The sequence below is a fragment of the Osmerus eperlanus genome, chromosome 13 (assembly GCF_963692335.1).
Source record: "Osmerus eperlanus chromosome 13, fOsmEpe2.1, whole genome shotgun sequence".
Taxonomy (NCBI): domain Eukaryota; kingdom Metazoa; phylum Chordata; class Actinopteri; order Osmeriformes; family Osmeridae; genus Osmerus; species Osmerus eperlanus.
The window spans coordinates 16,694,921-16,716,050 of record NC_085030.1 but is presented as its reverse complement, the minus strand read 5'-3'; the positions used below and the strand labels follow the sequence as shown (position 1 = coordinate 16,716,050).

At 45.1% G+C, this 21,130-nt stretch overlaps 3 protein-coding genes across 3 annotated transcripts; 1 reads left to right on the top strand and 2 right to left on the bottom strand.

Moving 5' to 3' along the window:
- Positions 1 to 4,896: 4,896 nt before the first annotated feature.
- adh5 (alcohol dehydrogenase 5) lies at positions 4,897 to 9,286 on the bottom strand. The gene is made up of 9 exons (XM_062476582.1): positions 9,151 to 9,286; positions 7,815 to 7,916; positions 7,210 to 7,351; positions 6,762 to 6,849; positions 6,391 to 6,610; positions 5,974 to 6,234; positions 5,602 to 5,737; positions 5,181 to 5,316; positions 4,897 to 5,077 (listed from the first exon to the last, which is right to left on the bottom strand). Exons 1-9 carry the CDS (start codon positions 9,181 to 9,183, stop codon positions 5,053 to 5,055), a joined length of 1,143 nt encoding a protein of 380 aa, XP_062332566.1. The 5' UTR covers positions 9,184 to 9,286; the 3' UTR covers positions 4,897 to 5,052.
- Positions 9,287 to 10,018: 732 nt separating this feature from the next.
- gar1 (GAR1 homolog, ribonucleoprotein) lies at positions 10,019 to 12,518 on the bottom strand. Its single transcript, XM_062476242.1, has 7 exons — positions 12,413 to 12,518; positions 11,656 to 11,847; positions 11,390 to 11,544; positions 11,213 to 11,272; positions 10,979 to 11,102; positions 10,707 to 10,832; positions 10,019 to 10,567 (listed from the first exon to the last, which is right to left on the bottom strand). Exons 2-7 carry the CDS (start codon positions 11,831 to 11,833, stop codon positions 10,557 to 10,559), a joined length of 654 nt encoding a protein of 217 aa, XP_062332226.1. The 5' UTR covers positions 11,834 to 11,847; positions 12,413 to 12,518; the 3' UTR covers positions 10,019 to 10,556.
- Positions 12,519 to 12,563: 45 nt separating this feature from the next.
- Positions 12,564 to 17,733, top strand: LOC134032596 (alcohol dehydrogenase class-3-like). Its single transcript, XM_062476600.1, has 9 exons — positions 12,564 to 12,686; positions 12,807 to 12,908; positions 13,723 to 13,873; positions 13,985 to 14,072; positions 14,382 to 14,601; positions 14,896 to 15,156; positions 16,803 to 16,935; positions 17,201 to 17,339; positions 17,488 to 17,733. The coding sequence occupies exons 1-9, from the start codon at positions 12,672 to 12,674 to the stop codon at positions 17,540 to 17,542; spliced, it is 1,164 nt and encodes a 387-aa protein (XP_062332584.1). The 5' UTR covers positions 12,564 to 12,671; the 3' UTR covers positions 17,543 to 17,733.
- Positions 17,734 to 21,130: the final 3,397 nt, after the last annotated feature.

Below are 21,130 nucleotides of genomic sequence, written 5' to 3'. Positions count from 1 at the left end.
AAGTTTGTTGGGTAAGACTTTGGTCTAAGTAAGTGATTTAGGCTGAGCACCAACTGTGTGAATAGACAACCTTTTCCTCTTCAGTCCCACCATTAATCGTCGAGAAAAGATCTCTGAAAATATCTGGCTCAGATGGAAACATTTTTTTACCGTTTTATTCACCAACCAGACCAATCATTTTCCAAATATCATTATCACTTTCACATGCCTTTTCTTTCTCTCGTGCTACCATGCTCAAACACAGAGTAGCTGAACCAGAGGCAGAACACAGGCTCACATTGATCGCATCAAGAGTCTGATTACAAAATCCCATTGTGACATCCGTGACTTTACATCCATTAGGAACATTGGTCTCAGATCCCTCAGTCTTCACTGCATGTGCCACACATCCACCAGCACCTATGACAGGCAGAGTGGAGGAGCTGTTTCTGGGGCACAGTCAGTGTTCTGGATGAGACATGAGGACTGGGTCCAATCATGGATGTGTTAGTGGGACAGGGGCTAGCCAGGGCAGAAGAGGCATATATTGCATATGTAACGGTTTCAAAGAAGACGCCCATCTCAACTGATTTCACTCATGCCGTTGCTGCCTATGAAAAAAACAGAAATCTTATTATAAATATATGTTGCAAGCCTTGATCTAAAAGGCTCCTCTCCGTTTTAGAATAGGCAAATAAATCAGCTCCAGAAAGAATGTTTTAAAGCGTGCCCAATTGATTTAATGTGCGATGCTGCTTGATATATGGTCTTGTCTTTTACTCTTTTCACTGGCTCTCCTGCGGTTCTTCCCTTCGCAGGGTAACTAATTGCCAAGGGTTTATTCAGGCTATAAATAAGTAAAGGAGTGTCTGCAGCTGATACTTCTGTTAGATCCAGGAGTGTGAAACTTAAGGAAGCGCGCTGTTCTAAGACTCAGGGCTTATCACAAGCCCAGAGGGCATCGAGGCTCATCCCTGGGAGGAGATGACATCAGGAGACACTGCTAGGGATTATGGGGGTTGGTGTTTTGTGCGTACCTGTCACCGCAGCCAGGATGGGCAGGGAAGGGATTCTTCTTCAGGTGAAGAGGGAACACAGCCAGATGAGCCTGGCGTGCACATGAATAACCAATCAGCAGCAGCCGTGTACACCGCAGAACCTTCTGGGAACCGTGAGAACTTGACGGGTTCCCATTGTTTTCACACCTATAATTTGAGGGATCAAATCTCTTACCATTGACCCAATTTTCTTTTTTTTAACCGAATGTAAATATTTGTTTTGGTGAATGATGCATTTGTGTACATTTAAATTAAACTCCTCAAAATATACTTTCTGAGCCTTCTGAAGTGCAGTGGAGGATATGTTGTAACTGAATCAACACCAGGCTCTGTTTATGCATAGGGGCTTCCAGCAAAAAAAACGACCGCCTGAAAATAAATTACATGAAAGAAAGCTAGCCAGGAAGTGGATTTACCAGGCAGGGGCATGCACATTGTCACAAGTTTATCCTTTCCGGTTCTTTAATTGCATATGAATGGGCCCAAGCTGGGTTGGGCCCATTTGTTGCAGCAAGACTGAGCAGTGCATAAATACTCCTTTAGAGATGTTCACAAGAGAACGGCTCACCTGCAGTTCTTCTGTTGCCAGTGTGAAGCCTCTGCATGTGGACTCCAGTCCAAAGCCATCAGCTTCTCTAATGAACATGTAATCACTGTGTGCATACCGTGAAGTGTTTACACCCTGAGGGCAATAATAATAAAATATAAAATATATTATCATAGTATATTGAGTGGCAACTACACAGTAATTAACCGTTGGGGTTAGTATGTAGGGCTCTGACATGGGTGAAACCCACTTAAAATGTACAGTGTCAACACTGGTCTCTCCCAGGAGCAGGGAAAGAGGAGAACCTGAGGCATACGTGTGTGTGTGTGTGTGTGTGTGTGTGTGTGTGAGGGCACGAGGAGGGGAAACCCTGTGCTCTCCTCCAGGCCCCAGCACGGAGCTTCGCCACAGGCCCCAGCGCGGAGCTGCGCCACAGGCCCCAGCACGGAGCTGCGCCACAGGCCCCAGCACGGAGCTGCGCCACAGGCCCCAGCGCGGAGCTTCGCCACAGGCCCGGTCCGCAGAGACGGGAGGCCTAAATTGATTTTGAAAGCCCAGGGACGGGTGTTTACCTTTGCCTCCGCTGAGGAGGGAGCACAAACACCATCAAGGGTGGGGAAAGCTGGCAGTTTATCGCGTGTGTGAGGATACCTGGCAATAACATTGTTTTCCTCCCACCTGCACTCTGCTTGTTGTAATATTTCACCCTAAAGAGGAGCTGCTTTAAAAGGATGTACTGATACAATTCCTAGGGCTCCTTTGCTTGATGCTTCTCCAGGCACAATTATCTTCCTGGGGCAATCATTCCCCTCACTGCCGGGGGATGTGAAGCGCCTTAATAAGAGGATCCTTTCTCCTTACTCCCATCTGTCTCTCCCAGCGCTCCTTTGCTGCCTCGGTCTAATCTGTGTCTTTGAAATTGCCCCCAAAAATGGCGGGTGGTGTGACTTCTGGGAACTCACTGTGACTAGATTTTCAGAATTGAGCAAAAGTTACAAGTTGATGAGAGGGGGGAATCGCTTTGGTGTCAGAAAGGCTGGGCTTAGAGAGGAATTTAAGCAGGTGTGTCTACATGTGTGCACAAGACTTTTTTAAGGACAGACATGGTTAGTTCCAGATCAGCTTTATAAAGTACTACAGGAGGAGGCCTTGCTGTTTATTTTGGTCAAAGCAAATACAATCTCCATATTGCAATTTCCAGCCAAATTATTCCAAGTTTAGAGACACAACATGAAGGTCTTATTGTGTCTGAAATATGAAAATCCATTATTCACCCTACTTAAAAAGCTAATTTTTTGGAAAAGGGTCACATTTTGAGGAAAGATGCATACCCAATGCACAAAATAGATGATTATGTAAATAGGGCTAAACTATTATATATTTTTTCCTCTTTCTTTTCCTTTTGTCTGATGTCCTTGAGGAAATGTAATGGCTCCAAAGTAAAATAATTGTAAAAATCAAGATGAAGAAAATAACTCCTTGAAATGTAGTCTCTCTAGTCTCAGATGCTAATCTGACTCTAAGTACCCTTTTACACAGAACAAAGGCAGGGCCCTCTCTTTATCCTTCCGTTTCAAATTTACACACCACACGCAAAGAAAAAAGAATTATGAGACTATTGTTTCGTCCACGCAAACACAAGAACGACATCATATGAGATGAAGTTGTAAATTGCTAACCAAACTTCCACACTAACAACTCTGCTCAGATTTCCATATTACAAGCTGTATTAACCCTTGTGTTATCTTCGGGTCATTCTGACCCATCAGTCATTGTGACCCACCTTCGTATTGCGACAGATTTACCGCATACAAAGACAAAGTGAAGCATATTCTTTTAACCGTTGGGCTGTCTCAGACCCCCCACATTGCAAAGGTTAAAAGAAAATTATTTTAATTTGTTTTTGTATTGGGTAAAATCGGGTAAACACAACGGTGGTTCGTTATGAACCTTTGGGTCATGTGACCCGAAGGCAGCACGAGGGTTAAAGAAACACTCTTGAACAGAGACCAGGGCGAGAGACATGCTTCGACTTCCGTGCCTAGTCGCTATTTATTTCTGTTAACCGTGTAGGCTTGTTTCTGTCCGCCCAGTCCTTAGCTATTATCAGCGTTCCTTCAGAAAGCCATCGTGTCCATGACAGTTCATTTTCTGCATGATCTCCCAAAAGTCGATACAATCTTGTAAAGACAAATACCAGATAGCTCTGGCTAACTGATGCTGTTTGGGGGGGAAACCCATTAATCTTGTGGTTCTCGGGGTGGGACGAGTCGGTCCGCCCAGCAAGTCTTCATGCATTAATAAAATCACAAGATGAACCATGAATGAATTCATAGCAGGAGGTGCCTTCATTACCCAGAGAATTGTAAGGCACTCGGCGGTCGCGACCGACATGGCACTCTGAACGCTGCAGAGTCGAGGCTTACAACGGGACGATCGGCCTGTTGGTTTAGCAGAGGTTTAGACTGATGTATCCATCGACAGGTTTGTTGACTTGACCTTTACTCGGCCGTGACGTGATAGCGTGATGTTTAGTGACCTTCGATTACCTTAACATAGTCGAACATTTTCATCCAATTATTTGTTGCGAGGAATGAAAGCCCTCTCTCCACCTGAGTCTCGATCTGATACTCACAGCTCATTCACCCATACCTCTATCAAACGCCTAATAATGATGATTACAAGATCACATTAGTCCACCTCTATAAAAAAAATAAAAAATAAAAATAACGTTTAAAAGGGAAGCAACAAGTTCGAAGCTGTAGATCGTGCCCTAATTTGACATCACACATGGATATTGGGTAATTAATTCATCGAATTATTTAAATGACATTTTCGTGGTAATCGATTCATGCGTCTCTTTTACAGTGTGCTTCGTGGTGACCTTTAGTCTTGAAGTGTGTAGATATACAGGTTTGAGTGTCGTCAAGAGGACTGAGTGAGTGGAGGTGTTTGAGGTAATACTATAGCAGTATTCTGCGATCCTGTCCAAGTGCATTTGAGCTTCACTTTTAGTGTGTCACTATTAACACACTTTATGGTTCTGCTCCATATGCTAGGTTTACATGTCCAAGCACAAATAAGCCTTGATTTATAAAATAATCCATGGTCGAACTGGACAGGCATTGAAAACTGGTAGTTTTATAATTAATCATGCATTACAAGAGGAATATTTAAACAGATTCAATGTTTTAATAATAGATGAGGTGCAGTAATTTATCATGAAGCATATTTCTGAACCCAGACTGTTGTGATATGCTATGCATCATATGAAGAAACACTCCACTGCAGTGGAAACCACAACAAAGAAAAAACACTAACACATTTTATTGATTGAAGTTGAAATTCTACACTTGCAGTCTAAATTATGAAACAGATAGCTCACATTAAGTGCAGAAGATTTAAGTGCTAGATCTGTGATTCTGATCAAGGCTGGAGGGGGGCGAGAACCCTTCGTAGGACGGCTCCTCAAAACTTCAGCACAGTGCGGATACTGTTAATGAAAAGCAAAATGAGTGTTCCCCTAAACACTTGTGTCGATTAAAAAATTCTTGTTTTTCGTAGCAGTCATGATACGTCTAGGAATCCCGACTTACCTTTTCCCAGCATGCATCAGGTCGAAGGCCTCATTGATCTGCTCAAACGGAAGATTGTGGCTCACAAACTCATCCACTTTCAGCTTCTTGTTCATGTAGTCCTCCACTAGCTTGGGCACGCTGTCCACACACCAGCCTGCAGCAGGAAGCAGACTGTGTCAACCATCTACCACTGTCCCTCCCCAACCCACTAACACTCAGGTACATCTGACCCAATGCGTATGATGTGTGAGTTTTGCTTTCATGCGTCATTCCTGATTATAGTACTTTAAGTTACTTTATGGATCCCGAAGGGGAAACAGCATTCATATACTGTATATGCAGATATACATAGGTCATCATATCCTATGCATGTATATAGAGTATACTAATGCGTCTGTACATATAAAGGTGAAAGGTTCTTTAAAACCTGTCTATTTACCTCCGAAGGCTGTTCCCCTCCAGACTCTCCCAGTCACCAGCTGGAAGGGGCGTGTGGAGATCTCCTGGCCCGCCGCTGCCACCCCGATGATCACACTCTCCCCCCAGCCTTTATGACACGCCTCCAGGGCAGCTCTCTGGAACAACAACACCACTGAGCACTTAGAAAGCATTGGCTCCCCCACCACCACCAAGCAACAACTCTCTTCCTTGGCAACAGTGCCCTCTGGTGGCTGGGACGGAGCGACAGCCATGTTACATAAGGAGGCCTGAGAAAACGTTCAGGTTTCCTAATGTGTGTCGGCTGGCACAGTGAGCACACACAAACCAAAGCACAAACCAGGAGTCGTTCACTTGAAGACGTCACGCTTACCATGAGGCTAACATTGCCGACGCACTCGAACGAGAAGTCCACCCCCCCGTCAGTCATGTCCACCAGCACCTCCTGGATGGGCCTGCTGTGCTCCTTAGGGTTCACAAACTCAGTGGCTCCAAACTCCTTGGCTTTCTCAAACTTGTCAGGGTTGATGTCCACTCCGATGATCCTGGTTGCTCCAGAAACCTGGCAGCCCATAATCACAGCCATCCCCACGGCGCCAAGGCCGAAAACAGCACAGATGGACCCAGGCTCAACCTGAACAGGATATGACACATCAAAACCCCTACTACAACCAAAGAGTACTGCCTTTTTTTGTACTCTAGTTAGCACCAGATACACAGGATTTCATGCTTTATTAACACACACACACACCATCGCTTGCAGCCAGACACGATATGACCTTTGACCCACCTTGGCGGTGTTGAGAGCAGCACCGTAGCCTGTGGAGATGCCACAGCCGAGCAGACAGACCTTGTCCAGGGGGGCCTTCTGGTCCACCTTCGCCACAGAGATGTCGGCCACCACTGTGTACTCTGAGAACGAGCTGCAGCCCATGAAGTGGAAGAGCTGCTTGCCCTTGCAGGAGAAGCGGGAGGTGCCGTCGGGCATCAGGCCCTGGCCCTGGGTGATCCTGGGTGAGAAGAGGTGGTGGAGGAGGTTGAACTGAAGCACAGCTCCAATCAGTTGTGATGGAACACAGATTTCTTTGCATTCTTTTGGCTGATGTCTGGGAAGGTGCGATTGATTGGGGGTTGACAACTGCAAGCTTGTGTTTTTTCTACCTGATTTTCTGGCAAAGGTTGGTCTTGGGGTTTTTGCAAAATTTGCATTCACCACACTGGGGCACATACAGTGGGATCACAGCATCACCTGAAAAAAAGATGCGATTGTTTAACCCTTGTGCTGCCTTCGGGTCACATGACCCAAAGGTTCATAACAAACCATCGTTGTGTTTACCCAATTTTACCACGATACAAAAACAAATAATTTTATTTTAACCTTCGCCATGTAGGGGGTCTGAGACAGCCCAACGGTTAAAAGAAAATGCTTCACTTTGTTTCTGTATGCAGTAAAGTTGTCGCAATACGACGGTGGGTCACAATGACTGATGGGTCAGAACGACCCGAAGATAACACAAGGGTTAAAAAGTGCAACTTTAAGCCGCCTTCTGCTTATAATCATCTTCAGATGTTTTCTGATGAGTTTTAATAACTCACATTATTTCCTCACCTGGTTTGAACTTGGTGACCCCTTCTCCGACGCTCTCGACCGTGCCGGCACCCTCATGCCCCAAGATGACGGGGAACAGGCCCTCGGGGTCACTGCCACTCAGCGTGTACGAGTCAGTGTGACACACACCCGTGGCGAAGATCTGAGGAACACACAACAATAACTTTAATCCACATAGCGCCTTTCAGGAGACCCATGGATGCTTTTATATGTAGTAAGGCAACAGCGCAGAACAAGAATATTAGTAGCAGTGATTGACGAGAAGGTGTCCGTCTACACTGGCCTTCGTCTGATCTCCTGGCTTTACACTGCGTTAATATGATCCTGAACAGAACTTTGTCCTTTCAGATGGCTAGGTTATCTGTTTTGGTCAGCTTTGGTCGATAGCCTAGTAGCTCATTCCCTCGAGCAGAAAAAGTTGTCAAGGTTGTAAAAATATTTTGAAAAAAAACAAAAAAAAAACAGAGCCGACACATGAAGAGACCAGCTTCTTCAGTTGGTTACAGCTAACCGAGTTACAGCTACAGTGAGTTTCTCAGCAGTCGAAGAGGCCGGGTAAAGTCGCACCAATGTGAGACGTTTTGAGGAGGGTTGGGGTGGTTTACCTTAATGCGTACTTCATGGGACTTGGGTGGCGCCACCTCCACTTCTTCGATGGATAGAGGCTTCCCTACCTCCCAGGCTACAGCTGCCTTGCACTTGATCACCTGAAACACAGATAGTAGGATAAACTATCAGTACACACACCAGAACATTGGATAGGTTATCCGTGCACTTTGTGAGGGAGATTCTCGAGAAAGGTCCAACTGCAGTAGCCTGAATCTGCCGTCCTACGTACTTCCGCTCAATTTTGATTGTGCTTCTGTACTAGGTCTGGGAATTCGACACACAAGTCGGTTTTCTCAAATAATTTTTTTGTAGGGCTTATCAGCGAACAGAGGGAGTGGCTGAGAACGATGACGTTGATGTTGTGTGCTAGTTTGAGTTGTAGTTCAGTAATGGCAGCGGAGAAAGATGCAAGCAAAGCCATTCATTCGGTCCGTTGTGGCAACGCTGCCGAATATCGAAAAGTTAAAGCCGGAGCAAGAACAATCTTTGCTAAGTTTTGTTGGTGGCCATGATGATTTTCCAGCTACGACAGCTAGCTCCGTTACAGTAGTGGTGAAGGAGTTGGCTAAGGCGAACGCTAGCGATTGGTTATGGCAGATCAGAGTGGCTCTGGGCAGATCCAATAGTTTTAAACTTCAACAGAGTACCCGCCTTCAAGGAAGTTAACGCTTGTCAATGGAGCGATCCCAGACCTTCTGTACAAATTAAATGTACTAGGGTCTGGTTAGGACCAGGCTACAACTGCAGCACTCTCTCCTCAGACCCCTCTAAACCGGAACTCCCTCTTCAGGCTCCTGAAACCGGAACTCTCTCCTCTTGAGATACTCTGCACAGTGTACACCCAGTTGAAACAGTTGGGTCTACATTATGACAGTACTGGTTTCAGTTAGCCAACTCTACATAGCGCTTTTGACGAAAACGGTCTGATTACTTATTGGTTACGTAGTGTTCATTTACTTCATTAGAAGTCGTTGGCTAAATCATAAACACCTCGCTCAAATGGTTTCTTAACAGGAGGTGTAAAACCAGTTTTTAACTGCTAAAACTGTCGCTAATGCTTCCAAAAGTGGAACTCTTGCTGCAGAAACTGCTACAATGTTTCTTTGTAGTCATTGAAACCCAAATCTGTACAATCTCGCTAGCCAACGGTATTTATCGGTGATTGTGCAAGAAGTGTATGTCAACGTTCATAGCGAATGAATGCAAAAAAACACAAAATTGTTACAACGTTAACACGTGAATCCGAAGTAGTTATCAGAGCACACGGTGCAGCCGGCAAACATTGCAAATAAAGAGTAATCCGCGTATTATTATACAAAGCTGGCAACTTACTTTTCCAGCAGTCTCCATTCGGTCTGCAGACATAAGAGAAAGGGGTGGGAACGTGCAAAAGAAGTGGCTCTGAAATAGACCAATCAGACACGCCGCGATCAAATGCCAGTTAAATCAATGCAAAATACTACGGTTGTCGTCATATAATTCGTTTAAATCCAGCATGCATAGATTTATATAGGCTACAGCATGCCATGGGTAAATCTGCTGCGGAACAAATGCATAACAAAAAAGAGAACAGGGAATGCCCAGAGAACATATCGCAGTCATAGTACCATCTGCTGGTGACGTTCCCAGTTACGCCACAGAACTACGCTAGGCTGCAAGCAACGATGACTGTACTTAGGCTAAGGTTTAGTAGCTAGTTTGCTGTGAAGCAGTCAATGTACACTTTGAGGCGAATTTCGCCCCCATTTAATTTCGGTGGGAGTCACGTAATTATCAGGAGAATTGTATCTCTGAACACCGCGTAATGTAGACTGCCCGTGACAGTTGTTCAACAGGTGTTCAGCTTCCATGAGAAAGGTGGAGGTCCCTAGTCAATTATTAACGAGTACTTCATTAATTTGATATTTACAGACCCAGTAGAAGGGATTTGTCGATTTGAAACTGGGTACTATTAGCTACAGCGTGGGCAGTATATTTTGGAACATGGCAATCTTATCCTAGCTAACGATAAGTTAAGATAAGTTACCCATTACTACCAACTAATGCAGGCGGTTCCACCATTATTACTGCAAAATAAATGGTCTTTGAATCGACCAAAAGTGGGGCAAACCCATTGTTATAATAAGTCCTGTCATGGAGTTACCCATCATGTATTATTATTATTTTTTATACATAAATATTGACCACAAGTACAAGCATCTTTAAAAACAATGGTCTACAGAACTGTTTATTCAAAGGCTTTTCTTTACAAAAAGTAACAGCACTCTGCAACAGTGATTTCTTTTCATAGTTATTATAAAACATCTTGAATTATATGGAAAAACATGAAAATAACCCTTATGATCATCATCACCTTGTATCTTGACACGTTTTGAGATTAAATGTAGGATTCCATAACTTGCGTTGAAATGAAAGTCACCATGTCACTTTGGAGATGCTGTGACAAAAAAACATCTAGTTCATCACAACCCGTGTCGGCATCGGAGAAGCTAAATCAAAAGTCTGTATTCCAGGGCAACACCTGTATGCAGCTAGGGTTCAGCAAATAAAACCATGAACATTAGTCATCCAAATCGGTACACAAAAAAAATAAACAAAAACTATTGGATGTGGAGCAGCAGAAAATGATACTGTGTCAATTTCCGTAACTCCAGTCCGACAGAGCCAGGCACTGGCAATGTGCCGCAGCACCAGATGGTAGAGAGAAGAGAACCCATGAGGCCCAACTGGAGTCTTTATCATCTCCCACCTAGACGAGAACACAAGTCAAATCAAATGATCCGGCCTCAATGACATGATAACTTGCATCAAGTCCGTACTGTTTTCAAGACATCTCAATACACACACAGTACCACACTTACTAATGTACACACGCACACACAACGTACCTCTGAACCCTCGTCCTCCTCCACCTCGACTCCCTCCCCTGAACCCTCCTCCTCTTCCACCGCCACCCCGACCACCGAATCCTCCGCCACCAAATCCACCTCCTCCCCTGCCGCCACGGAAACCACCTTAAGAAAAAGAAAACCAAAAAATGTTAACATGGTTAAATGACTTGTAGGAATAAAAATCCCTCCACATGCACGATAAATAGTGACGACAACATACAATTGAGATGAGTGAAGAGCATGGCATTCGAAACATGTAATGTACTTACCTCCGCGGCCTCCACCTCTGCCTCCACCTCTCCCCCCTCTGCCTCCCCTGGGAGGCCCCTTCTCTCCTGGGGGCCTGGGTAGGAACCTCTGGAGGGGTAGCAGTTTCATGGGGTCTATGTAGAACTGTGGGAGGAATATGGCATTTACTGACAAATCCTCACAGCCTTAGAAAACTCACAGAGATTACTGACAAAAGACACGTATCTCACGACCTCACAAATAAATGTGTATACCTTTTGAAGTTTCTTGAACGACGATGCCTTCATATTATCCGAAAGTTTGACAGAGAAATACTGCAACGTTGGGTTAAGGAGTCTATAAACTTCAGTTAAATATGATCCACTTCATTACTTTTAAATATGAACAACAACAAACAAAAACGTCATACAAGTAGTGTTGGGCAAGGATACAAAGTCACGCAGCTGGCCAAAGATTTCATCCACCTTCCCAATCTGTTCCTTGTTTTCCAGATAAACTGGAGCGTTGAAGTAGGGTACTTTGTTTTCCTCTGTCACACACTTGCAAACGATGTCATCTTCACATGGGTGCACAAACTCTCCAAGCGCTGCAACAACATAAACAAGAGAGTTGGAACCGAATGGATGATACACAACAATCGATAACTCCCGCAAATCAACATGTAGCTAGATAGCTAACTAGGCTAGTAACAACTTACCAACTACGTATTCTGGAGGACCGTAGTCCTGCTGTCTGAAGCCACCTCTTCCGCCGCCACGGAATCCACCGCCACCACCTCGTCCACCGTATCCTCCACCTCCTCTGCCACCTCCACCTCGGTTGAATCCACCACCTCCACCTCGACCCCCTCTCCCACCACCACCTCGGAAAGACATCTCTTATGCAGTTTCTAAAAAACGGGGTACAAAACGTTCAGATGTGATAACCATACAACATATCCAACCAAAGGATTTCATTCTGCGGAAGCGACTTTTACAGCTTTTCCTCTGACTATAGAAACGTTATAGTTAACATTACATGACTATCTAATTATTAGGTCAAGTCATCTACTTGGCTAATTCAGTGAAAGATGCAATGGCTAATTTGCTCGCCTGAACTACATGGTCAGCTAGCTTCGGAACTTGCTCGCTATCAACAGTAAACGTTAACAAGTTGATGATTGCAAATTAAGTATGCGTTTCATTTATAATACTCGAGTCCGATATAATCCCAGATGAGTTTCTTATATTACAAACTGGTTGATTAGCTAGTTGACTATCGTTAGACAACTTTGTAATAGGTGGAATGTATACTAGCTAGCTAGCTGTCGTTAGCCAAGGGTACTAGTATAAATAATTGACCGTTTTCTTACAGACTAAGTGTATATCAAAAAATCTATGCAGCAAGTTATTGGATTATATTAGATGCTCACAAAGAAAGTCAAACAATATATTAACGAATAAACTGAAATGTACCTTATTCAAAAACTGTGCAGGACGGTTACCAGCGACGTCTCCAGCACCACGCTGCACATGTGGTCAACACGGTGCCGTAAATAAAAATGTGGGTCCCGTCGTAAACTATACACATTTACGTCACCACAACGCTTTATGTACCCCCCCTTCTCCCGAAACGGGATATGTGTACTTAACAGACAAGGAACGTTTGTAGTTTGTAGCCAAGCATTGCCAAAAGACTTGCACTGTTTTAGCGGGTACTGCAACTTTCTTTGTCATGACTAAGGGACAGGTAAGATTGTATTGTGCGGTGTGACACTGTGTAGCCACTTCTGGGTGGTTAGTAAAGAGTCACCCAGGCTTTCAGATTTGTTTGTTGCCCGATCCAGTCCCAAGCATACTGTCTACTCAGGTCATCAAGTGCAAGGCAGCTGTTGCTTGGGAACCTGGAAAGCCACTCTGTATCGAGGATGTGGAAGTGGCCCCACCTAAAGATCATGAAGTGCGCATTAAGGTACAACCGACAAGCAGAGATGGCAAAAGTACACACATCCTTCATTCAAGTAGAAGTACAGATACTCATGTTTTAAAAGTGGAAGCACTGACTACACCTTTTTACTCAAGTTAAAGAAGTATGGGCTCTTACATACTTAAGTAGAAGGGAGCCTTTACAACTTTTTTTGGAAATATTTTTTCAACCTTTCATTTATTTCGGAACTTTTCTTTTCGTACACAGTTAAAGGAGCGGAGATGAGAACAGAGAAGCTTAAAACGGAGTAGATTAAAGCAGAGCAGAGTACAATGAATAGAGTCTAGTAGAATCCTCATCAAGTACTCATCAATGATGCAAATCCTTTTTAAAAACTTTTTTTCTGAAACTTTTTTTTTCGAAAAAAGAATAAAAATACGTTTGCATCAAATGAGAGACACGCCTCTCAGTCGGCTTGAGTCATGGCTCAATAACACTGTTTTGGATTGGAATATTTGGCTCCAGTTTGCAAATTCCCTTTATGTGAATCCACACGTATCCAGTAGGCCAATACAAGAAGCACAATAAATAGTATAATTTCCTTCTGGATCAAGGAAGTGAATTGAGTTGTATATTACTAAGTGGCCATTAATCAGGGTGAATGTTGCTAAAGTAGAACACTCACAATGGTCACTCGGGTCCTGAGCAATATACTGACTTCATAAGTCAACTTCATAAAGTTCCCGGTTCTCGAGATAGTCTATCCACACACACAGAAATCTCTCCTGCCTTTATAGAAGGTTACACTTGTGTCCTACTTTATTCTTTGATCACACTTTACCAGTATTCCCCATAACAGATATCGGCCAGTGGGGTGTGTCACACTGACTGGGCGTACCTGTATGAGGCCAGCAGGGGGATGTACCCCAGACCGTTCCCCCTGGTCTTGGGTCACGAGGGAGCAGGAGTCGTGGAGAGTGTCGGGGAGGGAGTCACCAAGTTCTCACCAGGTAGCTGACAGCAGTACGGCCCTCAGCGGGCGTTTGAACACACGGCCTGTGTGTTAGTAGACTACGGATGTTAACCACGCTTTATTCTAGCTGCCTTTTGTGTTTCCACAGGGGACAAAGTGATTCCACTGTTCCTACCACAGTGTGGAGAGTGTGAACGCTGTCTCAGTCCAAAAACGAACCTGTGCAAAAAGAACTGGTAACATCTTGCTTTGCTTGTTTATTAATGATGTGAAAATACTAAGTCTTTTAGCAGACACTTTTATCCAAAGCAACGTACATGGGAGATTTGAACCTACAATCTCTTGATCCGCAGTAAAATGCTCTAACCATGGAGCTGGTTTAGGTTGGTTGAGGGGCAGTTCTATGGGCGTGTGTGAAGCCCTCTGTGACATGCTTGCGTGTAAAAAGGGCTATATAAATACATTTTTATTTGATTTATGAGCTACACCTATCCCCACTTTTCTCCTGCTTAAATCACACTTCTTTATCTGACCTCTGCCAACAGGCAAAACACCCAGATGGGAGTTCTAGCAGACGGCACAAGCAGGATATCCTGTAAAGGCCAGCAGGTGTACCAGTTCATAGGAGTCGGTTCGTTCTGCCAGTACACAGTGGTGGCTGACACCTCCGTCACTAAGATCAGAGAGGACGCTCCGCTGGACACGGTGTGTCTGCTGGGCTGTGGCGTATCCACCGGCTACGGCGCAGCTCTCAACACTGCCAAGGTAGACAGTCACCTTTCACATGTTCAACCTGTGCACCTATACGGTTTAAGATCACTTCAATATAGTTTCATATTAGACCAAATGTCTCATGGTCGGCATATCAGTCCCTTATCCCAGTTGTGTAGGGGTATGTCTGAACATGGGTGTGGACAAGCATTGTTATCACCCTATTTGCTAAGATTAGCCTTGCCCTGTTGCTAATTACTGGTGGGGCTGGTTCGCTGGTCTCTTGGGATATGCCAGGTAATGCTTCTATCCACTCCTGAACCTACACCTGCCTTCTCCGCCCCTAAGGTTGAACCTGGGTCGACCTGTGCAGTGATTGGCTTGGGGGCTGTGGGTCTCGCAACGGTGATGGGCTGCAAGGTTGCCGGAGCAACCAGGATCATCGGAGTGGACATCAACCCTGACAAGTTTGAGAAAGCCAAGGAGTTTGGAGCCACTGAGTTTGTGAACCCTAAGGAGCACAGCAGGCCCATCCAGGAGGTGCTGGTGGACATGACTGACGGGGGGGTGGACTACGCACTGGAGTGTGTCGGGAACGTCACCGTCATGGTACAGGAAACCTCTCCTAGGCTCGACCAGGGCTCTCTCGACCAGGGCTCTCTACCCTGATCTGAAACTATTTTAAAAAGCATGATATAAAGCATGTTTTCACTCCTAACCTAATGTAGCACACCTAATTCTTATAAATAGCTGGTTGACAGAATCAGGTTAGCAGCAAATGGAGTTTGATCCACAGCCTACCGAGAGGTAGCTTTCCAGAAACGTGGATGGACCTGTGGTGTCGAATATGTGGTCTGTGATGTAGAACTTCAGACTGTCTGCTCTCTCTCCCAGAGGGCTGCTCTCTCCTAGACTGTCTGCTCTCTCCCAGACTGTCTGTTCTGTCCCAGACTGGCTGCTCTCTCCTAGACTGTCTGCTCTCTCCCAGACTGTCTGTTCTGTCCCAGACTGTCTGCTCTCTCCCAGACTGTCTGCTCTCTCCTAGACTGTCTGCTCTCTCCCAGACTGTCTGCTCTCTCCTAGACTGTCTGCTCTCTCCCAGACTGTCTGTTCTGTCCCAGACTGGCTGCTCTCTGTCAGACTGTCTGCTCTCTCTCCCAGAGGGCTGCTCTCTCCCAGACTGTCTGCTCTCTCCTAGACTGTCTGCTCTCTCCCAGACTGTCTGCTCTCTCCCAGACTGTCTGTTCTGTCCCAGACTGTCTGCTCTCTCCTAGACTGTCTGCTCTCTCCCAGACTGTCTGCTCTCTCCCAGACTGTCTGCTCTCTCCCAGACTGTCTGTTCTGTCCCAGACTGTCTGCTCTCTCCTAGACTGTCTGCTCTCTGTCAGACTGTCTGCTCTCTCCCAGACTGTCTGCTCTCTCTCCCAGAGGGCTGCTCTCTCCCAGACTTTCTGCTCTCTCTCCCAGAGGGCTGCTCTCTCCTAGACTGTCTGCTCTCTCTTCCAGAGGGCTGCTCTCTCTCCCAGAGGGCTGCTCTCTCCTAGACTGTCTGCTCTCTCTCCCAGAGGGCTGCTCTCTCTGCCAGAGGGCTGCTCTCTCCTAGACTGTCTGCTCTCTCTGCCAGAGGGCTGCTCTCTCCTAGACTGTCTGCTCTCTCTCCCAGAGGGCTGCTCTCTCTCCCAGAGGGCTGCTCTCTCTGCCAGAGGGCTGCTCTCTCTGCCAGAGGGCTGCTCTCTCTGCCAGAGGGCTGCTCTCTCCTAGACTGTCTGCTCTCTCTTCCAGAGGGCTGCTCTCTCTCCCAGAGGGCTGCTCTCTCCTAGACTGTCTGCTCTCTCTCCCAGAGGGCTGCTCTCTCTGCCAGAGGGCTGCTCTCTCCTAGACTGTCTGCTCTCTCTGCCAGAGGGCTGCTCTCTCCTAGACTGTCTGCTCTCTCTCCCAGAGGGCTGCTCTCTCTCCCAGAGGGCTGCTCTCTCCTAGACTATCTGCTCTCTCTCCCAGAGGGCTGCTCTCTCTGCCAGAGGGCTGCTCTCTCTGCCAGAGGGCTGCTCTCTCTGCCAGAGGGCTGCTCTCTCCTAGACTGTCTGCTCTCTCTCCCAGAGGGCTGCTCTCTCTGCCAGAGGGCTGCTCTCTCTGCCAGAGGGCTGCTCTCTCTGCCAGAGGGCTGCTCTCTCCTAGACTGTCTGCTCTCTCTGCCAGAGGGCTGCTCTCTCTGCCAGAGGGCTGCTCTCTCCTAGACTGTCTGCTCTCTCTCCCAGAGGGCTGCTCTCGAGGCTACGAAGGATGCGTGGGGCGTGTGCGTCATCGTGGGCTGGACTGAGACGGAGGAGATGAGTCTGGTGGTGGAAGACCTCCTGCTGGGACGCACCCTGAAGGGAACCTACTTTGGAGGTGAGTGAGGTAGCTGAATAATAGATGCTGTGATGATTTTTGCGGGCACACTTAGTTAAGCCCGTACAGGACTTATATAAACAGTAAACTAATGGTTCAATAAATGATTTTGTGAATTGGTGAAATCTTTGGATTTCACAGGTTTTAACATTTTGTTAAATGGAATCCATTTTAGATGTATTTGAGGGATTGTTTCTGACAATTTTATATGAAAAGTATCTGTTTGATTGATGAGTAAGTCAAACCATGAACACAACTGCTCCAGGCTGGAAGAGTGTGGAGAGTGTCCCTAAACTGGTGGATGACTACATGAACAAGAAACTCAAGCTGGATGAGTTTGTGACTCACACTGTGAACCTAGACCAAATCAACGAAGCATTTGACCTCCTGACCAGTGGGAAAAGGTGAGATATCCTTTACGTTCATGTCTTGTACATGTCAAATAATGATTTTGTTTAACAGTATTATTTTAACCAAGTTTCAGTTTAAAATAGCTTAAATTCAAAATAAAATGCACATTGTAATAGTTTTCTCCTAATCATTTTTTCGAAGCATCCGAACAGTTGTGAAACTGATGGAGATACTCCAGCCTTCTGGGCAAAGATGAAGTTCGTTGGAGCATCTTACCATGCTAGATGCTGTATTTATGTGTCACTTTGCGGGTTTAATTTAGCTATAATTCAGTAACATTTACAAGGATTACATATGCATGGCCACACATTATGTGTTTATTGAGTGTTTCGTGTCCAATTGTGATCGCTTTGTCTGTTGGCATCATAAACCAAATCCATTTCCCCAGTTGTGTGTAGGAGACTGTTGACCACTAGGTGGCAGAAACGCATCAGTCCTCAGTAGCAATAACACCACGATCACCACCTCCAAGCTGTCAGTCGAGGAAAAACTACACATTACAACACCGAGCTAAAGAAGCAAGCTGTGTCATTAACTAAATAATCATAATCACTGTTTAAAATACTTTACAACCAAGATGAGGACTTTATAAATTGTATTTTTTTCAAAATCAAGTATTGTATTATTTCTTCAGTACTGTGTAACATTTTTAAACATTTTTTCTTGGAGAAGGCAGATGAATCAGTCAGTGTTTTGTCATTAGGTGACAAATGGTTTGATGTCACCAGGGGGTTAAATAATATCGGTTTCATGTGTTCAGGCTAAGATTTCACCTTGGTAATACTATATATTGATTTAATATAGAGCACCATGGCAGGCTAAAATAACAGTTGCGGCCTGTCAGGCCCCAAGACAAAAGGTTGGTTTGGGAATGCCTCCTAATGATGAACTGAAATAGCTGTCCAGGAATTTGCTTTATTGAAGTTCCATTCAGATCAAATGAATACCCTTGGCAGTTTCTCTGCTTTTCCATCTTTATTTAAAATGGAAAATGAACCAGTGCCTCCCCTCTTTCTCCTCTCCCGGCTCTGTGTGTCATCAATCAGAGATTCAAAGCTCCAGTTTTTTTTACTCTCTTCTTGTCTTTTTCTCGGTCCAAGAAAGAGAGAGCTGGAAGGAGAACGGGGCAAGGGTAGGCAGACACGAGAGAGAGACATCAAAAGAGAGAGCTGGGAAGAGAACGGGGCAAGAGACATCAGAAGAGAGGAGGAGAGAGCAGATGAGTTGTGACAGGTGCTTGTGTGACTTGACCCCCTAGTCTTCTATAAACGTTGGAAGAGCCCACGCCTTCAGATTTATAAGACTCTTTCTTCTTAGGGACAAGTGTCTGGCTCTCCACTGTGGGAAAACGGCCATGTTGAAACCCTTGAGTCTCGCTCTGATTTTTTGCGTGTTGTGACTGAACATCCTTTACTTCTTGAGATGTTGGGTAATGTATTAACTGAGGAGTAGCTGTTTCAGTTTGCATTCGTGTTTGAAAAGAATTGGCCATATTTTCGTCCCCTGTTTCATACCACCTCATTGTTTTTCTGTCTAATATGGGCCCTAAAATGGACAATAAAACTTGAAACTTGCTTCAAGGCTCAGTGTATTCCTCTACACTACGTCTACACTGAGCAAAAAGCACATTAGCTTTTTTGATGATACCATGAAGTTCTATTGTGTTATACAGCACTATTTGTATGAAACCTACAGTATTTGTAAAATACAAAATTATAAGATTACGATGAACAAAACATGAAATAGTCCTATGTTTCTGTGTCTGACTTTACTATTAAGGCGCCAGAGAGCAGCCACGCTAGCGTCTCATAACGCTAGTGAATATGAGAATAGAGGCACTGTTCTGAATTGATTGACTCCATTGTGGGAGGATGGATCGGAAAGGAAAGGATCTTTTCTGTTGTTCAAGCAAACATTAGGCTGTTACACCTAGCCGTCGTCTGGGATCATTCTGACAGACATCAGCGCCTCATAAAGAAAATTGACAAACAGAAAGGCCAGCGTCGGTAAATACCTCCAAACTCCTCCCACCTCCCCCAGTAGCAGGAAAAAATGTCAAAGTGCTGCCTAGCCTCTCACAATATTTAGATTGGGATCATGAGATTTCCTTCTTAATTATTATATTATTGTATGATACAAACAGATGGGAGGCACAAAAGAGCCATGACTTGGAACTTAAAATGGTGGCTGACCGAACGTTTAAGGACAGAAAACGAGGCTCTTAGTTAACTTGGGTTAATTCATTGAAGCATAGCCTGTGACTGATCTATCTGAATCAGGATATGGTTGTAGTAGTGTGCGTGACATCAGCACATTTTCAGACCTCAAACCATGCAAGGCTCCATAGGACCCCATTCCATGTTATTTGACTCCGCGACCCTCTTGTGTCCCACTTGTGTGTCGAGACGTGGGCAATTTGATGGCACATTCCAGAAAAGCTGGGCCATTTCAATGAAAGTGGAAAGGAGACATCTTAAATGACTTGTTCAGACAGCGTCGATTTACCAACTGCGCTGAAGAATGCAATAGAGTCCTGCAACGCAATGCTGGAGTGCAATGCTAGCGGATGAAGTGTTGTTATTACTCCTCGCTTGTCTTTGTCATGTCCAATTGTATACATTTATGATAATGTACTAATTAGATGCTTAGATACTAAACAGATGCTTTCATCCAAAGTGACACGCAGAGGGGGATTTGAACCTGCAATCTCTTGATCTGCTGTCAAATGCTCCCAACATTGAGCTAAATCTATCCCTTAATGTAATGTAAAGCATTACAGCAATGATGTATATAAGGCTCTGTTCCGTGATACAGTTCAAATGAGGTCAGTACGTGTTCAAAACCGTAACCATGCATGTTAACAGAAATCCATTCGAACTAGCACAGATACATTTAACCAACTATTCAGTGCTTAATTCCAGGGCCCTACAGCTGGATATTGAACTGTGTGTATATGGTATTGAGTGTACACTTACATGCGTATTCATCAAGATAAGCCCACTTTCCTTCCCCTAATACCCAGTTGTCATATTAAAAGAAGCATTGAGGGACATTGTGCATTAAAGAGAGGGAGGGAGAGAGATCGAAGGAGAGACTTAGCGGGATGGATACCGAGCCTCCGCTGCTACGGAAGAATGCACCGGTTAACTGCCGTTGGAGGCTTCTGTGTTATCCGAAAATCCAGCTAATGCCAGCCATAGCCCGTGACATCCCCTGCCTTGTGCCACACCCCTGGCCCCTTTCAGACACCCGCTCGGGGTCACCCCAGGGACACCCCCCGACCCCACGCGTCAGGGAAGGGTGGAAGTGAGTAAGACCTTGCTACAAGACTATGAAACTACTTGGTGAATAGGTAGTCTGGTGACTCATATTGGATCTCTACCTAAACATTGCCTAACTCCCAATAACTGCCATCCTGTCTGGTTCTATTGCAGGTCAACTGTATTGCGGAGATATAGACAGTAAACAATGGTCATAAAGAGGATTAGACACAGCCCACGTACACCTATTACAAATACATCTGCACACACATTCACACAGACTCATATATAGGGAGTAACAAACAATCACTGGCTCTTTGTCTTGAGTGACAGGCTAAGCCACTATTGTGTCTACCAACTGCAGCAAAACAGTAATTGTGAGCTTAAGACCACTGCCTGTTCATGCCCCTCCCTTGTCTGATGCCCACACCCCTTCTTTCTCCATGCAGGTAACATACCTGCCTGGGCAGTATTGGCATACTTGAAAACACTGTTCCTTTGTAACTCACTGGGATATCTCACCT

Coding starts and splice junctions, on each gene's coding strand:
- adh5 (XM_062476582.1), bottom strand. CDS start 9,183: ATGTCTGCAGACCGAATGGAGACTGCTGGAAAA. Junction 7,352..7,814: donor CCCATGAAGTACGCATTAAG/GTAAACCACCCC, acceptor TGTGTTCCTCAG/ATCTTCGCCACGGGTGTGTG. Junction 5,078..5,180: donor CTGATGCATGCTGGGAAAAG/GTAAGTCGGGAT, acceptor TTTCATTAACAG/TATCCGCACTGTGCTGAAGT.
- gar1 (XM_062476242.1), bottom strand. CDS start 11,833: ATGTCTTTCCGAGGTGGTGGTGGGAGAGGGGGTCGAGGTGGAGGTGGT. Junction 11,545..11,655: donor TCCTCCAGAATACGTAGTTG/GTAAGTTGTTAC, acceptor ATGTTGTTGCAG/CGCTTGGAGAGTTTGTGCAC. Junction 11,103..11,212: donor CGTTCAAGAAACTTCAAAAG/GTATACACATTT, acceptor TTCCTCCCACAG/TTCTACATAGACCCCATGAA.
- LOC134032596 (XM_062476600.1), top strand. Junction 14,073..14,381: donor AACCTGTGCAAAAAGAACTG/GTAACATCTTGC, acceptor CTCTGCCAACAG/GCAAAACACCCAGATGGGAG. Junction 16,936..17,200: donor GAAGGGAACCTACTTTGGAG/GTGAGTGAGGTA, acceptor CAACTGCTCCAG/GCTGGAAGAGTGTGGAGAGT.